Source organism: Metarhizium brunneum, chromosome 6 (genome assembly GCF_013426205.1).
Source record: "Metarhizium brunneum chromosome 6, complete sequence".
NCBI lineage: Eukaryota > Fungi > Ascomycota > Sordariomycetes > Hypocreales > Clavicipitaceae > Metarhizium > Metarhizium brunneum.
Window position 1 is genome coordinate 2,084,526 of NC_089427.1, and position 21,803 is coordinate 2,106,328.

General features: G+C 52.2%; 5 protein-coding genes across 5 annotated transcripts; 2 read left to right on the top strand and 3 right to left on the bottom strand.

The window, feature by feature from the left end:
* Positions 1 to 604: 604 nt before the first annotated feature.
* On the bottom strand, positions 605 to 6,466 carry gef1 (Rho guanine nucleotide exchange factor gef1; the record flags this gene model as incomplete). The annotated part of the gene is made up of 2 exons (XM_014690890.1): positions 605 to 721; positions 797 to 6,466. 2 exons carry the CDS (start codon positions 6,464 to 6,466, stop codon positions 605 to 607), a joined length of 5,787 nt encoding a protein of 1,928 aa, XP_014546376.1.
* A 3,895-nt stretch (positions 6,467 to 10,361) lies between these two features.
* Positions 10,362 to 14,297, top strand: TERT (Telomerase reverse transcriptase; the record flags this gene model as incomplete). The annotated part of the gene is made up of 10 exons (XM_014690889.2): positions 10,362 to 10,754; positions 10,825 to 11,128; positions 11,196 to 11,351; positions 11,412 to 12,142; positions 12,195 to 12,656; positions 12,713 to 13,562; positions 13,613 to 13,681; positions 13,742 to 13,909; positions 14,030 to 14,138; positions 14,192 to 14,297. 10 exons carry the CDS (start codon positions 10,362 to 10,364, stop codon positions 14,295 to 14,297), a joined length of 3,348 nt encoding a protein of 1,115 aa, XP_014546375.2.
* Positions 14,298 to 14,455: 158 nt separating this feature from the next.
* G6M90_00g099750 (uncharacterized protein) lies at positions 14,456 to 16,109 on the bottom strand (the record flags this gene model as incomplete). Its single annotated transcript, XM_014690888.1, has 2 exons — positions 14,456 to 15,426; positions 15,506 to 16,109. 2 exons carry the CDS (start codon positions 16,107 to 16,109, stop codon positions 14,456 to 14,458), a joined length of 1,575 nt encoding a protein of 524 aa, XP_014546374.1.
* Positions 16,110 to 18,309: 2,200 nt separating this feature from the next.
* Positions 18,310 to 19,793, top strand: G6M90_00g099760 (uncharacterized protein; the record flags this gene model as incomplete). Its single annotated transcript, XM_014690887.1, has 2 exons — positions 18,310 to 18,379; positions 18,457 to 19,793. 2 exons carry the CDS (start codon positions 18,310 to 18,312, stop codon positions 19,791 to 19,793), a joined length of 1,407 nt encoding a protein of 468 aa, XP_014546373.1.
* A 505-nt stretch (positions 19,794 to 20,298) lies between these two features.
* On the bottom strand, positions 20,299 to 21,435 carry G6M90_00g099770 (uncharacterized protein; the record flags this gene model as incomplete). The annotated part of the gene is made up of 1 exon (XM_014690886.1): positions 20,299 to 21,435. One exon carries the CDS (start codon positions 21,433 to 21,435, stop codon positions 20,299 to 20,301), a length of 1,137 nt encoding a protein of 378 aa, XP_014546372.1.
* Positions 21,436 to 21,803: the final 368 nt, after the last annotated feature.

Here is a 21,803-nt window from a genome sequence, read left to right on the forward strand (position 1 = left end):
TATTGTATTGTATTCGTACAAATCGTCCTGTTGGTATCTTAATCTGGTCCCCTCGATTCTGCATCTGCATCTGCATCTGTCTCCCGGCTTCCGTTTATTCGCCAACCGTAACAAAATCTGGCCTCTTCATCTCCCCAGTCCTTCAATTTGTGCGAAACAAACGACTCAATTATTGTAGAGTGTTACCCAGCCCTGCCTTTTGATATTCTCGTCAAACGCCGGGCTCCCATGTCCTTCTCCTTGACCTTGCCCAGCAAAAATGCCCTCATGAGAGGCAATGTATTGCTAATGGGTGGTGGCGGAGAAGCTAGAAACAAAAGGTGAAGTAAAAGGGAATAATAAAAGACCGCAATTTTCGCTAACATAAATGAAAAGTTGATACAAGAACCCTGACCTGTGATGAGAGAGGGGTCGAATTGTTCTCCCCTACCGAGATATCGAGAGGCTTTGGTTCAGGGCAAAAGCAGGACTACGAGTTTTATCTTCTGCCCCAGAATACTGAAAAATCGAAGTAAATAAACACCGCGCCTTTCCAGAGAATGTTTTGCCTTTTTTTTTTCTTAAAAGGGGGAGGAAACCCCTGGGGGGGGGGGATTGAATTTGTCTACTGATCGGCCAGTTTTGCAAAGTGCTTTGACCAGATCCAGCCAACTTGATCTTTTGCGTCGTCTTGGTTCTTTGCCAGCCAGAGCTCGCCCTTTTCGGCTATGACATCGAATATCTGGGCAGCCAATGTTAGCTCAAATAGATGCACTCAAATAAAATTATAATGTGCCTAATTTCACGGTGAGCTTACCTCTCCAGCTTGATATGTCAGATACGGATATCCAGCTTCGTGTTTAGTGGTAGAGATATTGAATTCAAAGAGTGAGGCAGCCAGCCACAACACTCTGTAGCCGTCGGAATTCTGACCACGGTCGGTGGACGACGCCCTCGACGCTCGTTGGCTATTGCCTTCATCAGGTCCGTCCGACATTGGGAGAGCCGAATGGAACAGGTTGGAAAATCGATGAGGTTCACGCTGAGTATCCTGGAGCACGTAGGCCGAGTTATAGGTTGCGCTAGAGTCGCGATGTTGCAGGACAGACGAATCTGAGCTTTGTCGGATCATTCCAGGATCGAAACTACGGCCAGTGCTGGGCCTTGTCGAAAACATGCCGCTAGCAGCACCGGGCCGTGAGCTGCTGGCCATCTCGGGAGACTTTGGTGAAGCGGATCCTGCCTGGCTGGCCTGAATGCCGGTATAGTAGTCACGATAATAGTACTGATGTGGACTTGGCACGTTGCCATTTCCAAAGCCAGGGGTAGCGCCATGGCTTGGTGACATGGTGAATGAGCCACTGCGGCGTCCCCCAAAGTCTGGTGCAGGTAATGACGGTGCCATGTCACCGTTCAAAGATTGACCGCGACTGCGAGATTCGACATCCGAGGGCCGATACCTTGTTCGTATTGACACATCATCCACACTCACAGAGGTTGACTGTGACGTTCTACCCCAGGTTGCTGGGTTGAGGATACCAATCTGTGCCATCTGATCGTGGGCATAGGGAAAGTCTTGCTGAAAGGTTGACACTACCGACTGCAGGTCCGGCATATCCCCGCAACCTGGCAAGACCATCTTCATCTTTTCCTTCCAAATGGCATACCAGTTCGCCTGGATATTCACAAAGTTTCCAAGACAAATGTTGCCAACTTTTTCAGTCAAAGTTGACAGCTGAGGAAGTTCCTTCTTCAATGTATCATTCAGTGCCTCGTACTGTTCGACAAGCTCCATTAGCTTGGGATCGGGTGTTTTCCCACTTCGCTTTAGCTGTTCGAACCGCTCATAGTCTATTCGCCGCTTCTGCCTCTTCTTCATGGCCAATGATGGGTTGCCATATGCTTTAATGACATGCTCAAATGGCTCAATGACGTGCTTGCGGACTTGCGCTAGATGCTCCTCCAGTGCAACCTTTTCCAGGTCGCGGACGGAAATATTAAACTGTACCCATTTGCTTTCAAGTTCTGGATAGTTGCCAGGCTGAAGCCGCATAACAAGCTCAATAGACGACATGTACTGAAGGAATTCGTGGACATAGGCCGACACTTGCCTCGTGTAGAATTCAACGTCTCGAAGGACAACTTGAAGTCGAAGATAGTCATCCCCGAATTTTTCGTTAAGTTTCGCATAGTCTGCATCTTCTGCCGTGCGGTTGTTGGATGCCTGTAACTTGTCAACCCGCTTGCCGAAGGCTCGCGCGAAGCCGGCCCTGACGTCAGATTCTTTTCTCTTTCTGCCCACGATTTGTCCGACGAGTTCGAAATTCTTCTTGGTTTTGTTGATTTCAATAATTGCAGTTTCCAATATGTCCTTGGCTTCCATCAAGGCTTCTCGATCAGGATGATCCTGAGGCGTATGCTGGAGAAGTGTAATTATGAGATTCGGATACTTTGTGATTCTCTGCATAGGCTTGATTAACAAAGAATCCAGATCCCAGGCTGCAGTCAAGTCCTTGGCGACTTCATTGCACTCATTCAGCCAAACCTGGACTGTGGGATCTTGCTGAATTTGGATGAGTCTCTTGGCAGCTTGATCACTAGCACGAAGAAACCCTTCATGCGCCACCTTCATCTGCTCCATGTTGCTCTTGAATACCGGTCCGAGAGAAGTAGAGCGGTCTTTGGCATCGCTTGGCTCCCCAGCCGCGGCGACGGCTTGGGTTGACAGGCTTGAGTCATCCCCTGGCATATTTCTGGCACCCTTTGGAATGTACACGGCTGCAACTGCCTCCTTGAGCTCTGCGAGGAACGCGGTGTGGAAGGCAATGATTTCGTCGCTGTTTCGGAAAATGAGCTTGATTGTTTTCCCGTCGAGTTTGGGGCACGCCTCGGCAGTGCCCTTGTAGATCTCTTCCACAATATTCATGTCGCGTACGAATACAGCCTCGGTATCCACCAATTCTTTGATGACATTTCTCCTTTGACCGAGACGATGCCGTTCCTTGTCGCTAAGCTCCTCGCTGTCCTGTGCGAGCGACTTGGTATCGCTGTCTGCCGGTGTTTGTGTGCTCACATACTGATCAGTAGTCGCCAGAGATGCCGAGTCGACAGATCGAGATGTCCCGGCATTCGACATGTATTCGTCGCTTCCCCGTTCAGAGTCGAGTAGTGTGCTTTCGTATTGGGCCTGGTCGTAAAAAGTGCTCGACGTTCTGGAGTTGAGGCCAGAACCTGGTAGGGAGGTCGGAATTGGAGGAGGTTCGTGTGTCGGCGACGGAATATAGGAAACTTGGTCGCTTGTTTGGTGGGACGACAAGTAAGGAACCGAGAAGCCATTCCCTGTGTCAACCTCGGGCAGATGGTGCGAGTGGTAGTGAGTTGAAGACCGCCTTGAATCTTCAGAATCGTCAAGTCCCGACAGCCTATTGCGACGCCTATCATGGAGAGACGACTCAGCCTTAGGGTTAAATATTTTGACGTTTCCCAAGGCCGGTGATTCACGGCTGCTGGGCATCGCCGGGGATCTCATCACTTCTGAGGGATCAGTACTATCCACGGAAAAGTCTGTCCATGCAGATTGTCTACTGAATCGCTCATCCTGGCATTTCGCATTGGGGATCAACAAGTTACCCGAGGACGATGCACCCAGACCTTGTTGTTGCTCGTAGCCCGAATGGCGTACATCGTCGCAAGTGCCAGCTTCTGATGACGCACATGTCGATGCCCTGCAGGACCCTACGTGTTGGCCAGGAAGTCGTCCAGGATCAAGGTCATGGTGTTCCGCGTCATCATCAGTCTCCTCCGTGCAGGTGTTTGTAAGTGCATCATCATGGTCATTGTCATGATGGCCATCTTGATTCCTATGCGTTTGGAGGTGATCCAAATCGGACTGGCAATCGGAGTCGTCCTGGGTCTCGAGCCGCGGGAAAGGAACTGTTTGGGTGTTCTCACTACCCGAAGTCGCTTGAATTTGCGAATCCGGTACCAGAGTGATTGCGGTGTCTTGCGATTGTGATGAGACAATCCCTAGGCCGTCTGGTTCTTTGTCATCGTCATCGATGTCCACAAACGAGCCTGGCACAGCCGGATCCCGTTCGTATTCGGTTACGGGTAACGTTGGCGACGCTCGTACCGGAGAGTCGTCGGGTTCATCTTCAAACGGATATCGATATTCCGTAGTACGTGAAAGGGGTGGATCTTGTTCCAGCCGAGGACTTGGAGTTTTGCCTAGCGTAACCGGGATGCCTGGGCTCGACTGTGCTTGGACAGGCAGATGCGTCTGAGGCTCAGCGTCGAACTCAGTCGTATCTGAAGTCGGCGACATTGCTGAGAGCGGCGGCTCGTCTGTGACCATCGGTGGTGATGTTTGAATAGGAAAGCTTCCGGGCAACCCCAAGGTTGGTGAATCTGGTGAAAGCACCGTTGTTTGATCTTTGTCGGTGGAAATTGTTAGAGGAGGGGGTGCTGCTACCAGAGGCTTTGTTGACTCTGCAGAGTCACACGCCTCGGGCACGCCAGGTTTGGCATCTCGGACGGGGTCGGTAGTACTAATCTCAACTGCTTCACTAGACGCGGCAACAGAGTCATCCGATTTGGCGATTTCGGTAGGGGCAGCAGGTGTCAAAGATTGTCGTTTGACAGCAGTCTCTTCCGAATCACGCAGTATCTTCTCAGCAGCCGCAGTTTGCCGTGCTTCCAGAGCCTCATTCTCACGGATCGACTTGGTGTAAGCAAGCCTTATATGCTCTCTTCTCTGTGCAAAATCTATGGGACCGATGGAAATTTTGCGAGGCTTGAAGGATGGTTCTCGCGGCTTGTCCATCCGTGCTTTTTCGGATTCCTTTAACCTAGAACTGGCTGTGCTGGCGATGGAAACTGGCTGTCGGGGTCGAGAGCTGCGCAGAGTTGGAGAGAGTTTTGGGGCAGATGAAGAAATGTATGCCTGCAACCTTGTATTATTGCTGTTGCTGTTGCTGTTGCTGTTGCTGCTGTTTGGCGTGACCAGCCCTTGGGGAGGAGGCTTTCGGCTTGGCGTTGGCGTCTTGACCCGGGTAGCGCCAGGGCTTGTTCTCGTAGTCGGCCATCCATTCGCTTGATATTTCTTAAGTGTGGACGGGGAACTTGAGCGAGTAGAGGACGGACTCGTGGAGTTACTTGGCGCGTTGAGCTTTCGGACGGAGACGGGCAGTTTGGATGAGTGTGACGAGGGTGTATATCTTGCATTTCGAGCGGCCCGCGACGATGGTGACGACGAACCGTCATCACTATGAGCGCGGGAGTGAGGTCGTGGCCGGGAGCGCGAAGCAGTAGAGCGAGGGGTACCTTTTCTCTGGGATGCAGGGTCGCGATACCAAGCAGTGGGGGAGCCTGCCTCGTTACTGAGCCCAGAAAAGGTGCGATGGTGTGTGCTGTGATGCTGGATGCTAGACTCCGAGGTTCTCCGCGCGCGGAGTCCATCAATGCCAAAACCCAAGGCGGACGCCTCGTCATGGTCGCGCAGAATCTCGCCAAATAACAAACCTGTCGGCTTGCCGCCGTCAGAGGAAGTAGAAGGCACCTGGCGATGATTGAATCGTGTTGGCGGGGATGGTTTCTCCACGTCCGTATAATTCCGCGGTTTGCCGATGCGACTAGCGAATGACTGCGAGCTAGTGGAAGCATGATCGTCAACCACAAACTTGGAGTGTCGCAGCGGCAACGACGACGACCCAGCAACACCACCAATGCTTCTGCCACAGGCAGGCGACTGTCGTGTCTCCGGATTGGTGGCTGAGAGAGGGATGCGATGCTCCTGTGCGCTGCTCCTGGACCTAGGAGACTTTGAAACAGGAACTACTCTGTTAGGAGCAAGCGGGATGGCAGAGCCAGCGGCCATGGCATTTTGGTCAAATCGTTTCTTCAAGTCCTTCACGCTCGGTTTGCCAGCGGGCATCGCTTGGACGAGGGTTCTATTTGCAGATACTGTCGTGTCTAAAGGACTAGAAACGGAGCGAAGGTTTGCTCGTGGCAGACTGCGTGTAGCGGCGGGGACCGCCGAGTGTTTGAGACTGGCAGTTCCATCTCCGTTGGATTGTAGGGACGCGCGAGAAGACGAGGTGGTTGCCATGGGTAGAAGGTCTAAGCCTGTACTACTGTCTAGGCCACGATAGTTTCTGTAAAAGTCGTCGGGGTCTAAGGAAGGCGAAGGGGCATGATGGTTGTCCCCAGTCGAGGCCGTCGGGTCGTGATAGGTCGTCGTTGAATATGAATCGGGGATGTCCACCTGGTGGTACGAGAGGCCGTCGTCCTGAGTGTCGTTTCTTAGGTCACAGTCAGTGTAGGAGAGAGATTCGAGGAAGGAGTCGGTTGGGGATGGAATTGGGAGAGAAACAGGGCTGGTGTGGTGACGGAGGTTGAGGTCGTGCTCTAGATTTTGGTGGCCCAAGGCGGGAAGGCGGGTATCGACAGCATCGTCTCGAAGCTGGCCAGCATCCGGGGCCGGGTCCATGATGGCCAAGCAAGTGGCCAGGACCTGTGCATCCGGTCAGGCTGGTCAGGCTTCGTGACTGGTCGGGACACGATGAAAGACAAATGACAGTGCTCGCAGCAGCGGGCATCGATCGATACGTTGGCAGACGACGGAGGGAGAACAGAGTTGGGCCGACGGAAAGGGAAGCACCGGGTGACAGGCGCTGGTGGACTCTAGGAGGCTCGACCTTGTAACTTGAGGCGTACGGACATGGAGTGAGGCTGATTGATTGGAGATGAGATGGTGGCTCTAGCATTTGCGAACAGACGGGAGACGACAGGGACAGCAGGGACAGCAGGGACAGCAGGGACAACAGGGACGACAGGGACGACAGGGACGACGTGGGGAGGATGGATGGGAAGGGGGCATTCAACTGGTGGCGGTCGGAGACAGCCACGGACCAGACAGCCAGAGCGCGTGTCCGGGTTCAAAGGTTAGCCAGGCACGCGCCCACATGCAGACACTGATTAGATCACGAAAATCATGTCCCCATCTTGAAGGGGGAGTCGGCTCGTGTGCCCAGGAGTCTGGTATACATGCTACTACTACTATTGACTACATAAGGTAAAGGCTTAGCGACTCCGTACGTACGGAATCCACGTCGGGTCTGGTATGTCGCATATGCTGCAGGCCCTGGAGGGCCCTGGAGGCGGGCACACGCAGGAGAGGGCAACATTGAAGCTCTTCTTTCCACTCACGTTGACGCACGTCGCCTCCGGCATCTGAAGGTGAAGGGATGGAACCGCACCAAATGGTCCTGGTGCATACGCCCGATTCCCAGGATCAATTGGGTTTGGGTGGTGGCACAAAGGAAGACTTATACATATGTGCATACCTAAGTAGGTACTTAGTAAGCAGGGCAGGCGATTTGAGCACTTGACATTACCACCAGGCCCACGATGAGCCGTGCCGCCATCTTTGGGCTTTGGGGCCCTGGAATCTCAGTGGCGTACTCGGTCCTCCGTAGTCGGCATGTTTATTCATCGCGGCGCCATTACAAACCATGGCAGGATTGAAGGACAACAAGAGACAATAGCCATGTCAAGGAAGGGTGACCCGAATGTCAGAGGGCAGCACACGGGGGCACAGGGCCAGCCAGTTATGTCATACTATATACTCCGTACAGCATGGGTTCCAACGAATGACATGAGCCTCGCACAAACAATCCCTTGACCCGGCCCTGCGCTCAACTAGTTGGCTGCACCGACTGAAATTGCAACGAGGATCATCTTTCTCCTGGGCTAAGAGCAGGGCAGGATGCTGCAAGCTGGCGAATATGTGACATGCTGTGGTGTGTTCGGCTCATTTCTGCTGCTGCTCCACCCGTCGTCTTGATTGAAATCTCGCCAAGCCGGAGGAAGGTAGGCCAAGATAGGACATAAACGGACCTAGGCCGAGGCTGCGGCTCACCTAAACAAGTCGTGACTGCAACTATCTTGTCGATGTGTGTCATGCATGTCCCTTTTAACCAAAAAATCCGAACGTGTTCTCCTGAAGCCAAGAGTAGGAGTAAATACCATGTCGAATTCATAGTTTGATGGTTTCAATGGACTCGGATCCTTGTGTGCGAGGCTTTAATACGCCTTGCGTCTCATCGTCCTCGTATTTCTCACTGAACCCTGTTAGTGTCGGTGTGTCAAGTCAGTGCCAAATCATCAACGGTCCTTGACAACAACTAACCTGATGACGTGAACCAGTTGACAATTTTTGAAGTATAAAATGCTCCCTACAGGCTGCGGCAAGCCCTGCCCGTGGCGCACATCCGTTGGCCTCGCATTGCTGCCCAGCGCCCAACGCCCCCGTGCAATGCAAGTCGAGGAAGAAATATTGAAGGGCTGATGAACACGAGCATTCGCCAGATCAGAAGAAATTAGGGCACTAGGCACTGCATTCCAATGTTGCCATTGCCAGTCGCTCCTGCCCGTGTTGGGATTTCCGTTTTCTTGGCCTGCTCTCGACACGTCAAAACTACAGGTACGTACATGCTCGTACACATGATAGAAAATCCCCAGGTGCGCCTATGTACTTAAGTACTTAAGTAGGTAAATAAATACATAATAGTAGTCTCATCCTGCCTGTTGTCTTGGTCTCGCGCATGATTGACATTTCGCCGAAGCCAGGGTATCCCTCTCGACTGGCACGTTTAAGCCATTGTTTTCCTCTCTTGGCTTCTGCCCACGTTTGTTCCTCTGCCGTGACACCACGATGCCACAACTACGTGCATCGACCCGTTTGTAGGCCACGTTTTGGCGCTTTGATTAAAAGGCCAAACACGAAAACGACGAGTCATTGCCGTGCCGCAATCGAGCAGCAGTAGACTAAGAGATCGAATGATGATCGCTCTCAGCAACCGAACCCGATGATGACCCCCCGGCAATCCCCCCATAGCCGCTACTTATTTTTAAACCCATGGACCCAGGTCCGTGGCGTCGTTTGTCATTTTGTCACGGTAAACATTTCCGTTCCATCTCATGAGCCATCGACGACGTCTCGCTTCTACGACGTGTACATACAATCAGGACGGGTATTTGAGTCCCTATCAAGAAGTAAGGGGAAATTCACTTCGGCAAACTGTCGTGCCGAGTTACGAATGCCTTTCGACGCTGGTCCAATGCAACTTGTTGATGGAACCCGCGCCGGCAAAGGTACCACTCGCGGTTGGAAGCAGTTTCAGGCCGTTGTTTTACTACAACGGTAGAGCGGTCGTCGATGCGACACCAAGGACTCAAACGTGTGACAAGGGAGGGCTCTCTCCCCACTCATGTTTTTTGCTGATGGAGGAAGCCGAACAAAAACAACACGCGCATCGTCGAGATACTATCGTAATATCGTTAATGGCCGCCTTGGTCGAGTCAGCCGCTTTGGGACAAAGACGAGGACACAATTATTGACCAATCTCGCCAATCACAAGGTTGGCAACGCCCTGGCCAGCCGAGCAACGGCTGTCATCCTGTGTTTGCACGACGTTTCATCAAAAGATTCTGGCCAACGCTGACAATAAACCCGCAATCAACTGAGGCATTGTGTCACATGGCAATACATTGTTGCGGGTAGTAGTGGTAGTACTCGGTATTACGGATGGCCCCAACTTGACGTGCCTACACAGTCGACCAGACGCAGACACGTCGGTGTGTTGGACGCAGCTCCACGGAAGCTTAACCATGAGCTGCCATGGTGCTGTTGCACAAAGTCCCTGGCCACAGTGTGGCAGTTGACCATTGACAGCTTATTCATCGTGTGCTGACCTTAATCTAACCACTAACTACTAGCTGCCATTCCGTAAACGGGTAGTCGATATCTCCGCAATCCCGCCCACTTGAGCAGTTAATAGAGCTTTCTCCAGTCCAGTGACAGATTGGACACTAGCGCCTCGACGCCTAGTACTACTACGTACTACTAGTACTAGTAGTTCCGTGTGGAACACTGTACCTGTACGGGGTGGAAACGACGATTCAGATTGTCACCGGAGTCCTCATAGTCCTGCTTGAACATTGTCAACCCATTTGCCCTGCATCATCTTGGATCAAAAGGTTGACACCATGCAGACAGAGTCCAAGTGCTTTGACAGCAGCTCCGTCTCCAACTTTTTGTGTCGGTCAATTAATTGAACCAACTTTGTCTCCAGACTGTATGTACTCCGTACCCGCGAAGCCACACCCGCCGCACAGACAATGGTACCAGCCACGTTGACTGGACATTGACTGGACATCGAACCCACTGCTGACCACCAGCCAGCTGCCGATCCGTCTGTGGCTTGAACTGGCTTCACTATTCATTAGCCAAACACCATTCGAAACAAACGCGTGTGAGTTGGCACTGTCGGCCAGTTCACCACCATCCTGTGACGCCGCCCATATGCCGGGCTCGTGAGGTCATGACTTCTGGCCGAAAGCGAAAGCGTCATGAGCGAGACGCGTCAAATTCGGACAACGGCGTCGTGGCTTGTGACGGGCCCGTCAGGAGGGATCTCCTACGACACGCTTATGCTACCGTATTGACTCTGCGGGAGTATGCCTTGCTCAAGCTTCCAAGCAGCTCCAGACTGCGTCGAAAAAAGATCAGTTCCCTCGGCAAGGGTAATTCCGTCAGTGAACTGGAAGCAGCCGTTTCCGAATTTCTGGATTCGACATTAATCTGCGACTCCAAGGCCATTTTGCAGACCGATAATGCCCTTTACGCACAGTGGTTGTCATTTTCGCAAAATGGAGACGAGTCGCATGTGACTATATCGGGTGACTTGCCCGCATCCGAGAACACGCTATCAGAGGTTTGTTTCATTGGGCCTCACCGAACCTTTGGAGTTGTACTGTTGCTGAGTTGCTGATTGGGCGGGCTAGCTTGTGGACTTTGCCATATGGTCCCTTTTCAATAGGCAGAAGACGCCAGGTGCATGGCCGAAACACCTTCTCTGCGATGGATACCGTAAACGAACCAAAGAGGGTGATCCTCAAAACACTTCCATCCCAGGTGTGTGGAGGGAGTATCCGAATCATCACGCTGCGGCCTTGAGACGACAGCCTTGGCCGCAGGTGCTGGCATTGCTGGGTCATTCGGGACAGAGAGTCATGGTTGATCTTCTCATTGAACGCTCCATTTTTGTGACAATTGACGCAGGAATTGGCAACTACTACCAGATAAGCGGTAAGTCAGGACGAACGGTGCGGTGAAATACGCAATTCTACACAGAGCCAGCCCTAACGTTGGCCAGGCATTCCCCTCTCCGAGTTGCAATTTGGCGGTAACCGTAGTAGCTCCAACGAGCCTCGCAAACCGTCAGACATCTCACTGGTAAGAAGCCGCATATTCTATGCCAGGCCAGTTCTCACAGCGCGCGGCCGGGTTCGGCATGGTTTCAAATCCATTCGTAAGTTGGCCCCCCTGCTTCTTCTCCAGCATTCTTGGAGAACGTCGCTTAATAGATTAGATGTTCTCAATCGGTGTTGCGCCGGCAAAGATGACGGGACGAGTCACCATGCCGAAAAAATGAAGGCGAGCACGACCAAGCTCACTATGTATATGTTTCCAAGACAGTTTGGGTTACACAATGTCTTCACTTCCAACGTGAACGTCTCGGAGACAGCGCAAAAGTTTCAAGACTACACCTCGCGGGAGGAGGAGATCAAAGAGTTTACCAAAGATCCTAAACATTGCTCAAAGAATGGGACACCAAGGCTGCCCAAGCGTCTAAGGGGGGAAGCCTGGCGCCTCGTTCAGAGACTTCAGATACTCCATAGCCGCTGTTCATACGAAGAACTTCTAAGACACTACTGCCCTTCTCAGATTGGCGGATCGCGGGCCCATGAATCCTCTTTTCCGCTGGACGAAAGATCCCAGGTGACGGACCTTGGCAAAGGGCAACGCAGAATAGAGCCGCCAGCCCCTGTTGCGACCAACGACCGTCAGCAGATAATCCCGACGCCCAAGCCGCCGCTGGGTGGCTTTCAATCCAACTCAGTGGTTAAATTAGCGACTTCATCCTCTCAGGTATCTGCATTTTGCCAGGCAGCTCTGACACATATCGTGCCCAACGATTTCTGGGGCACAGGTGAAACCCTTTTCCACAACAAGGCCATGTTCCTTCGCAGCGTCGACCACTTTATCAGACTTCGGCGATTTGAGACCATGACCTTGCACGAAATATACCAAGGGATGAAGGTATGCTTGTATACTGCATGCGGTGAGATGAGAATTAACCTATTGGCGCTAGACGGCTCACATCCCATGGCTACAACCTCCAGGCGTGGGGACCCAAAAAGCCGGCCTGACGGACATAAAGAAACGCTGCGAGCTCTTTTACGAATTTTTGTATTATTTATTCGATTCATTACTGATACCACTCATCCAAACAAACTTTTATGTCACAGAGTCCAACACCCACCGCTACCAAGTGTTTTATTTCCACCACGATGTTTGGCGCCGTATCGCAGAACCAACTCTGTCGGTTATGAAGTCGGACATGTTCGAGGAGATGACAATCACCAGCGCCAATGAAATTCTTGAATCCAGGGATCTAGGATTCAGTCAAATTCGGCTGCTTCCCAAAGGACAAAAATTGCGACCAATTATGAATCTGCGCAGGAGACAACCAACTAGAACAGGGGCCAAGGTTCTGAAGCGCAGCATCAACTCCTTTCTTGGGCCAGTCCACACGGCTTTGAAGTTTGAAAAGGTATGCATGATTGCCATCAGATCGGATTGCTGCAAAACAATACTTACTGGCTGTAGATGACGAACCCGCAACAACTAGCATCATCGCTGTTCTCCGTCAGCGACATGTATGCCAAACTCAAGATGTTTAAACTGTCTCTCCCCAGTGGATCGAGCCAATTGTTTTTCGCCAAGGTCGACGTCCAGTCCGCCTTCGACACCATCCCCCAAGACGCCATCATACAACTCATGAAATCCATACCAAGCCAGCAAGGATACACCTTCACCAAACACGCAGAAGTGCAACCCGGCGAGCGGGCCATGATGGCACCAGAAAAGACTGCCACCAAAGCAATTCGGCGATGGCACGCATCCGTCCTTGCTCGGGACATGCCACCGTTCGTGGACCGGCTCCGGCATGGCCTAGCAAGTAAGAAGAGAAACACTGTTTTTGTCGACCGCGTAGCGCTGGAAGGTTGGGATACGGAATCGCTTCTTTCCCTGTTAGCCGACCATGTTCAAAGAAATTTGGTCAAGATTGGCAAGAAGTATTACCGTCAGAAACGGGGGATACCGCAAGGTTCGGTTTTATCCTCGTTTCTGTGTAATTACTTTTATGCAGACCTGGAGAGAAAGCACTTGGGCTTTCTTCTGGGCCCGGATTGCTTATTGATGAGGCTCATTGATGACTTTTTGCTCATCACACTCGATAAGAACAAGGCTGTGCGGTTTGTCGAGACGATGCATCACGGAGTTCCCCAGTATGGGGTGGAAGTCAGTCCCGGAAAGACGCTGGTCAATTTCGACATGCAGATTGATGGCAAACCCGTCTGCAAAGCTGGCACAACGGGATTCCCGTACTGCGGAACACGGATTGACGACAGGTCGTTGGACATTACCAAGGACGGGGAGGCGAAGGCTGCCATTTGTAAGCCGTCTAGAAACCTATTCTCAAAAAGAATCAGCTAACACGCGCAGGTGTGTCGAACTCATTGACAGTGGACTATGGACGATCAGCAGGGCAAAACTTTCAGAGAAAAGTTATCAGTGCGGAACCGTCCCCGAGTGCCGTTCCCTGTCATTGTCAGGCGCTAATGTTTTAAACAGATGCTTTCAAGATCCAGTCGCACCTCATGTTCTTTGATACATCGCACAATGCTCCACGGACTGTGCTTGATTCTTTGCGTGGTGCGTTTGCTGAGACGGCGCGCAAAATGTGGGCGTACATACGATGTTTGCCAAAGGGACGGCAGCCAAGTACGGCGCTGATTACTCGTATGTAGCACCATGACGATCCCCCCCGGTTTCTCTCTTCCTGTCAATATCTCTATCCTTCCCCGCTCCTCCCATTTTGTATTTCTTATTTTTTGTACTTGCGCTGCTGACATAATATAGGCACTATTTTGAAAGTTTCTGAAGTTGCATTTTCGATTATATCGAGCAAATCGAGAAAGTTGCGATATCCCGAGTATTCGTGTTGTATCCAAAAGGGACAAGTCATGAGGTACTTTCTGTTGCGTCGTACCGTTTGTGATGAATGAGACTAATCTGTGGCAGTGCTGCTAATGATGCCTTTTTGGACGTGCTAGGCAAGAAACAGGCTAATTACGGTCCTGTTATCGCATGGTTGAAGGCACAGAATAAAAAGTCATCTGCCACGTGACGGGTTACGGAGTGAGTGTCTAACTACAACTACCAGTATGATATGAGCCTACCTACCGGGCCTGTAATACGGAGTATGTATAATCAATCAATCTACCTATGAATAATGCTATCCGCTATGCAATGCTGTGGATGTCCGAAAAAAACAATCTTAATCGTCTATAACGCAATTCCAACTTCCCACCAGTGCTTCGCAGGATACCATTTCGGCAAATGATCCCGATCCCACCGCCACCAGTGATCCTCTGGATGTCCAAATCCCATATAGCGCAACGGTGAAATGGGAACCGGCTCAAACATCCACAGCCCGGTAGACGCCACATCATCTATGAAAAACGGCGCAGTCATGTAAAGCCAAGCAAGGCAGAACAGTCCATTGCCCAGCTGTCTAACAATTCTCGGCGAACTACCCATGGTTCTTCGCAAACAGAGAGCTAGTCGTTGCTGCAAAACGATCCCAATACCTTGCAGCAGGAAGAACACCATTGATCGCCAAGGCTTGGTGTACGGAATCGAAGAAACACTCCCTGCCGCGTGCATGAGTCCCGACTGGAGGAAGGACGCGAATAAGCCGACTGCATCGGCGGTCTGTGTGCCTCGCTTGATGTATCCATTTTGCAGGAGATATATGGATGGACCGAGAAATTCTAGCCTGAATGTCTGATGCCACCATGCACCCCACCATCCTGCTAGTCCACGGTTGAATATCTCTGACACGGAGCCAAACGTAGATGCATAGTGCCATAGGGCGGCGCGGGAAGGGAAGAATGTCTTCAAGAAGTAGTATTGGGCCACGTCGTTCAGATTGAACACGGCGTTGATGGCGGCCCATATCCCCACGAGGGACATGCATTCTCTGTAGAGGAGGAGCAGAGGTGAGTTGGGGTGAGGTATGTGCGGCCCGTGTATGAAGTAGGGATCCTTCATCATCTGGACAGAGAGAAGGTCGAGGATGAGGTAGCATGATGCGATGCGAGCGAGGCGGCTGGTTAGGAGCTGGGCTTCGCTGAGGGGGATGGCGTGGCCGCTTGGGGTCTTTTGAGGGATAGTGGTGATGCTGACGGGCGAGGAGTGCTGGATGGGCCGCGGGATTGGCGGCCGCGGGATTGATGCTATGGCGTAGTTCCAGCCTGGATGGTTAGCCGCTTTCTTTGTACAAAAGTACGGAGTAGATGGGATGTGATGAAAGGTCTCGGTAAGAATACGTACCTGCACCACGGAAACTGAGTGAGAGGTCGAGCGCCCAGCCTAGGCGGTCCAAGAATGTGCCCTTCTCTGGATATGTCTGCCAGATATAATGATGCTCGTCCTTTTCCTTTTCGTCATTGGCTCCGTCGCAGTCGCCGTACGAGACTGCAACCGCGTTTTGCTTTCGTTGCCGTAGCCCATCCTCACCCACATGCTCATTATCCGCCTTCAGGTTCCCATTCTCAGCCTTCACAGTCTTCTTCCCAAGCTTGACCTTGATGACCCTTGCGGCGTCAAACTGCGGCCGCCTCCAAATCAGCAAATTCATCGTCAGTATAGTCCCCCAAGTCGCCATCAGCCCCACGACGTATGCACAGGCAAAATTAGTACTCGAGGCGGTTCGTGTGACATGGACATTGAAGCAAATGACAAATGCCATGACCAACCACCTCGTCTGGTACACCCACGGCCTCGAGGTATGCGGAATGGTCAGCCACAATGTAGGGACAACAGATGTCCCCAGGATACTAAACGGAATCAGCAGCGGCTTGGCTCGACCATCGTTCAGGGCGTCTAGAAACGCTGTGCGATATGCTGTGCGCACAGCAACGTCGAGGCGGTCCATAGCCGGAAGAGTCGTGAGGGTGATGGGATTCACGGTTTGAGTGCAGCTGTGCTCATCGTACGTGGGAGTGTTATGGAAGACATGGAGCTCGACGGGGGGTGCTCCAATGTCTCAAAGGTGATGTGGTCGCGTGCATATAATTTTTTCTGGCCTTGAGCCTGCAGGTACAAACTCCGTCGTGGGTGGCGGGTGGTGTTTTGTGAAAATTGACAAGGCGGTGTCCAGGCCAGTAGGGCATTAATTATGTCGGGATATCTCAGACTGCTTGATTGGGCACCAGGGATTCAAGCCTTATCTGTGGAAGGCAATGTGGACATTGCTTCGGAATGCAGTACTAGTCAATGTTGCACAATGACGTTTTGGATGGTTGAATGTTGACCATTCAATTACTTTATGCTTGGCGGTGCCGTAGTAGGTGGTCTCAGTTGCTGTACTCTGGACATCAATGGCGCACATGTACACCCAGCCAGTGTGTGTACGGATCGATCGACATGTACGCTCTGGCCGGAGTGTTGGAGGCGCAAATTTGCCAAAGTTACTGATGTCGCTAGCAGGTCCCGTGCCGCTGAATGTTGCTCGCTGAAGCTCAAAAGGGTCTGGCTCAAAAGACTGCGTCACCACGCTCATGAGGTCATGCATTCAATGTTGGCACCAGAGGTCACGCCTCAGCACTCGGCGTGAGGTTGCTGTCGATGGGGAGACTGAGTTGATTTCAGTTTAGCACCCCAGCATCCATGTACCTACCAAGAAAAGTGATGTCTGGGGTACGTCCCGCGCAGATCAATGTGGCTGCGGCTGATTCCCACGTTTCGCGGTAACTATTTCAATCGGTTTCGTGGTGCAAGCCCGCTTTGACGTTCGGTGCCTTTCATCTCGAGCTGGGTCGTGTTTCGCATCAATGTGTATCCTCAGGTGGTTGTTGGTGGCGTCTGGTCCGTTCTCATTGTACGACTGTCAGCCAACACTTCAGAAGTTTTCAGCATGTGCGTAGGACGCTTGACTAACCATTCAGGGATGGAGTTTATTTCCAATCCACGTCAATGGATTACGGGCCAGTCAAAACTCGCTCGCCATGGCCGCCCTGCCTTACCCACAGGCCAACTTTATTTGCATATTCTTTCCTGCTGCCTGTGCACGGAGCCTGTGTGTGGCAAATGGTGTTGGCCTGTCATGGTGTTGAGGCTGGCAACCAACGTGTTTCTCCTAGGGCTGAAAGGTTCTCTGGTCATCCAGACGAGGCTAGCCAGTCTTTGGTGTTTGTCACATTTTGAATTCTCCTTTTATTTGCCATTTTACACCAGCTCCCTTCTACATGTAGAATAAAAACGTCAAAGGTGACATCTAGCATTTGTCAGCATTTCCACAAATACTCGTACTAGTCCATGAAGCTTGCTGAGGTTGTTAGAGACGTATCAGTGAGCACATCAGCGGCAGTTACCCTTGGTGTCGGTATAGGTTACGCACCGTGGTGCCTTGCATCCTGGAGGTGAAAGATGATCAATATCAACTGGCTTCCAATGTAGCAGAGGTTTGGTGTTCTGACTTCCATCTACTTCAGGAGATGTCCAAATCTGAAGCCTGGCACTAGGGGTCTTCCAGAGTCAGGCCACGTTGGTGGCTCCTTCCACGAACACTCCAACAACAGCATTTAGTCTCATCCCTGTGAGAGTACGGAGTAACGTGCGGGTTATCAAATCGTGGCTCTGCCAGCTAAGTACCTAGATTGACACTACTAAAAGTGGAGAACTCTCCTGGTAGTGCACGAGTGTGGTCTCTATCTCTCTTTGATGTATCACACAGGTCAAATCTCTTCCAGGGACGATATCCAACAGGAACTAAGAAATAAGCAAGTAAATACGTGCTATTTATTTATTATGATAAATAACGTACTTGTCATAATTCTTAATGCATTAATTAGTAGCGCCTTTAGCCAAAATACAAGTAACGATATACTTAATGAGGGTCAATGCTCTGGAGCAGATTCAAAAGCTGACCTTGAGGTCCTGACTGAGAACTTACCACCCAAAGGGATCGCCACGCTCCACTGCATCTCCGGTACCACCACAAGGGCCCGCTGCGGGTTTGGCTTGTCAGCCCCGATCACCATCACATCACCCGCCACAGTACATATACGGACTTTATTCCGCCGTTCCTCTTCTCGCAAAACAAAGGCACCTTGGGCCTGTATTCTTGAATGACCATGGCGACGAAACTACCTCAAGAATCCAAGGCCGCTGGCACGCCCAAGCATCGTGCCTGTGATGAATGCCGTGAGTTGCCTTGCAGCCCGTTGCTTCCCTCGTTCGGAGGCATACGTCGGAGACTTTTGTACGCTCACACAAGACAGGTACTCGGAAGTTGGCTTGTTCAAAGGATCCGACCGGATGTGAGAGATGCAAGAGGGAGGGTATTTCATGCGTCTACTCGCCCCAGAAGCCTATGGGACGGCCCCGAAAACGTCGCGCAATAGAACAACCCGTCCCCGAGGATGCATCTACCGATGCCTCGCGGCCACAAGTGTTGCCTACCCCCAGAAGGGTGTCTTTTTCACTCTCCTCGCATCAAGATCCCTTGGCCAATGCACACCTTGATTTTATGCCCCAGATCGACGATGAGCCGCTCAATTTCTTGGACATGTTGTCCAACAACCCTGGCGACAGTGACACAGCTCACCTGTACCCGCTTCCACAAGAGCCGTACCTTTCCCTTTCAGGTCCCGGAGATGGCTCCTTGGGCAGTAACAGCTTTCAAATAGAATTCGGAGGCCTGGATATTCTTCAGGGCATCGATTTCAACGAGCCAGAGCCGACGAGAGGCAGCATATCCAAGCATATCAATGACTCCCTACACCAGTACGTGGCAGGCCAGATGCCGCGAGTCCAGGAGACACCGCCCTCTATATCAAGTGACGTTTCTAGCATAATCGAATCTCCCGAGCCACCACAAGCATCCACGAGCTCAAAACCTCTCCCCAATTCCACCTGCGGGTGTCTCTCATCGCTGTATCTAGCTTTAGACTCGTTGACGCGGCTGCCGTCTGACGTCCCCTCGGCCATGAGAGTCGCTCGAAACGCGACCAAAATCTCTCAAGATGTTCTCGGATGCCCCCATTGCTTTCAATATTTCTTCACAGACCCTCTACAGCCTCAGCCCGTACAATCGCTCCAAAATATGACGTGCCTGGGGGCTCTAGTCCCCTCGGCGTGCAACGCCTACGCCAGAATCATGGAAATGATTGACCGCGACGCCGACGCCGCACATGCTGATGGCAAGGGGATATTTTTCTCCTTCAGGGAGTTTGGTGGCCTCTGGGGTCTTGTCATGGATGACCATGGAGGATGTGCGGCGTTGAAAGCAATCGACAATAGGAATCTGGACCCGGATGTGTGGCGGGCGACGGTGCAATCAATCCTCAAACTTGACGTCTACGGGCTGGGTGGCAAGACTGGAGACGCGCTGCCCGGTAGACACGCCATCCTGGGCTTAAAAGATGTCATCAACGAGCTGGACAGGTCGACGAAACTGCGGCACCAGATAGTGGAGGACCTCATGGCGGCAGGCAAAATGCCAAATCATTCCAGATATTATCTTCAATACAATGCGCCGGTTCCGCCGGAGCACAGAAACTGCACGAGGCTTGTGGAATCGGCCAGAGTAGCACTGAATAACCTCAGTATCGGCTGAGGTTTAGCCGGCTCTGTGCGTGAATATGGGAGACATGCCTCGAGTCGTACCCAAAAGGAAGATGGCAGGGGACTGGGACCGGGGTAGTTTCTTTTTGTTTTTCTTGATTTTCAACAACACTTTAGAATGATGAATTCACGGATGTATGAAATACAAAACTGGCGTTCGAGAGGGACTGGGGGAGGGGCAACTCTACTTTTACCATCTTGGATGTCTAATACCAATCAGCACTGAGCGACAGTGTCGAGCAAATAAATAGCACGTCCAGATTCACTCGCAACAACCTCGTACATGTTCAATCAAAACTCCACAAATCTATTCTCCTGAATGCTAGTTCCGAAAACTCCGAAAGCACATGCACCGTTCCATGCAGAGAATGTACCTAATACAAAACGCCATGCATAAAATGCGGCCAAATAATCAACAACCAGACATGAAAAAATGGTTCAACCGCAACGTACACACCTCGTGACATTGCCCCCAATCTGCCCCCCAAAGACGCACGTCATTCACCCTCATCCATGATGCCCAGCAAATCAAGCTCCGTCTTCACCAGTCTCTCAAACTCCTCCCTATCGATGCCGCTGGCCTTGGAGAGCATGTACAAGCTGCGTATGGTGCGCGAAACGTGCTGCTTCACGCCGAATTCATTCTGCTCTTGCTTGCCCGCCGTCTCCTCAAGCTTGGCGACGGTACGGGAGCCGTTAGACGAGGCGCTTGACTCGGGGCGTGGATGCTGCAGGGCAATCTCGGCGTTCGATACGTCCTGCTGGATGCCGCCGTTCTGATTCACTTCGGCAGCCGCAGGGTTCTGCTGAAAGCCCAGGGGACCCAACAGCTGCGCCGCCTGAGCCTCCTCGTCAGGGTCGTGGTTGTCCATGGCGGGCTGAACGTCGTCGTACTGCGCAAAGTAGTCGTCCTCAGCAGCTGATCGAGGACCATCTTGCTGGTGGTGGGAGGGGCGTGCGTCGCCGGTGTTTGGCGCGGGACTGCGATTGTTGGCTGGGGTTCGGGCGGGCGTTGCATCGTACCGCGCCCAGTAGTCATCGTCGTCTTCGTCGTCGTTGCCCCCCAGAGTAGACTTTGCGGCCGTGCCATTTACCCGGAGCGTGTCTTTGCTCTTTGCTTCCTTGTCCTTGTACTGCTTCTCTGCTTCGGCGATGCTTGACGCGCCGCCAAACTGTGAGAACGGGCCAGGCCGCTCTGCAATAGTGACTTCGCCAATGCGCCAGCCATCGCCACCGCCCTCCTTGTCGTTGACGCAGTATACCAGGCGGAAGGCGAGACCTAGTTCCGGTAGGGCGACGAGGGCCTGCAGTGTCTCCTCGTCGAGCCTCCTGTAGTGTGTTTCCGAGTCGTAACCCCAATCGACCTCTACTTCGCCGGATACCGGGTGCGGCTCGAGGGTTGGGCCGCGAGCAATGTCAGCCAGCTTGGCTGCCTTGCTGGCGTCGTAGCAGAGGAGACGGAGCCATGGTTCAGTGCTGGAGGCGGAGAGGAGCTGGACTCGTTGGCGGAGGATGGGGGAGAGAAGAGGGAGGAGTTGGAGCGCCGGCTGGGTTGATGCTGCTGCGGCTGGGAGAGCTGGGAGAAGAGGGGCAAGGAGGGTTGCTTGGTCAGGGGGAGAGATGACGACGGCCATGGTGGTGTCGTGACTCGTGAGGCTCTGAAGCCTGAAGTCGCGATGGTGTTTAGAGGAAGAGAGAGGAGATTCTTTGAAGCACAAGCGTTGATGTATATGAGATTGACGCCCGGCAGTATCCAGTCAAGCTCTCATACGGGCATTCGACAAAGTTTCAAGTTCCTCGGAGGGAGCGTCTTTCTATTCCATCACACGTCGTTGCTCGCGTTGAAGTCGAGATTCGCATTGCCCCTCCAGGCAGGTGATCCGACAAGGGTGCGTATGAACAAGTCCGAAGCAGCAACGTTTACTCAAATTTCGATTGGGCAGAGGAGAAAGGACGAGGGAAAAGAAGGGCAAAGGAGAGAAGAGAGGGTAAAGGGGAAAGG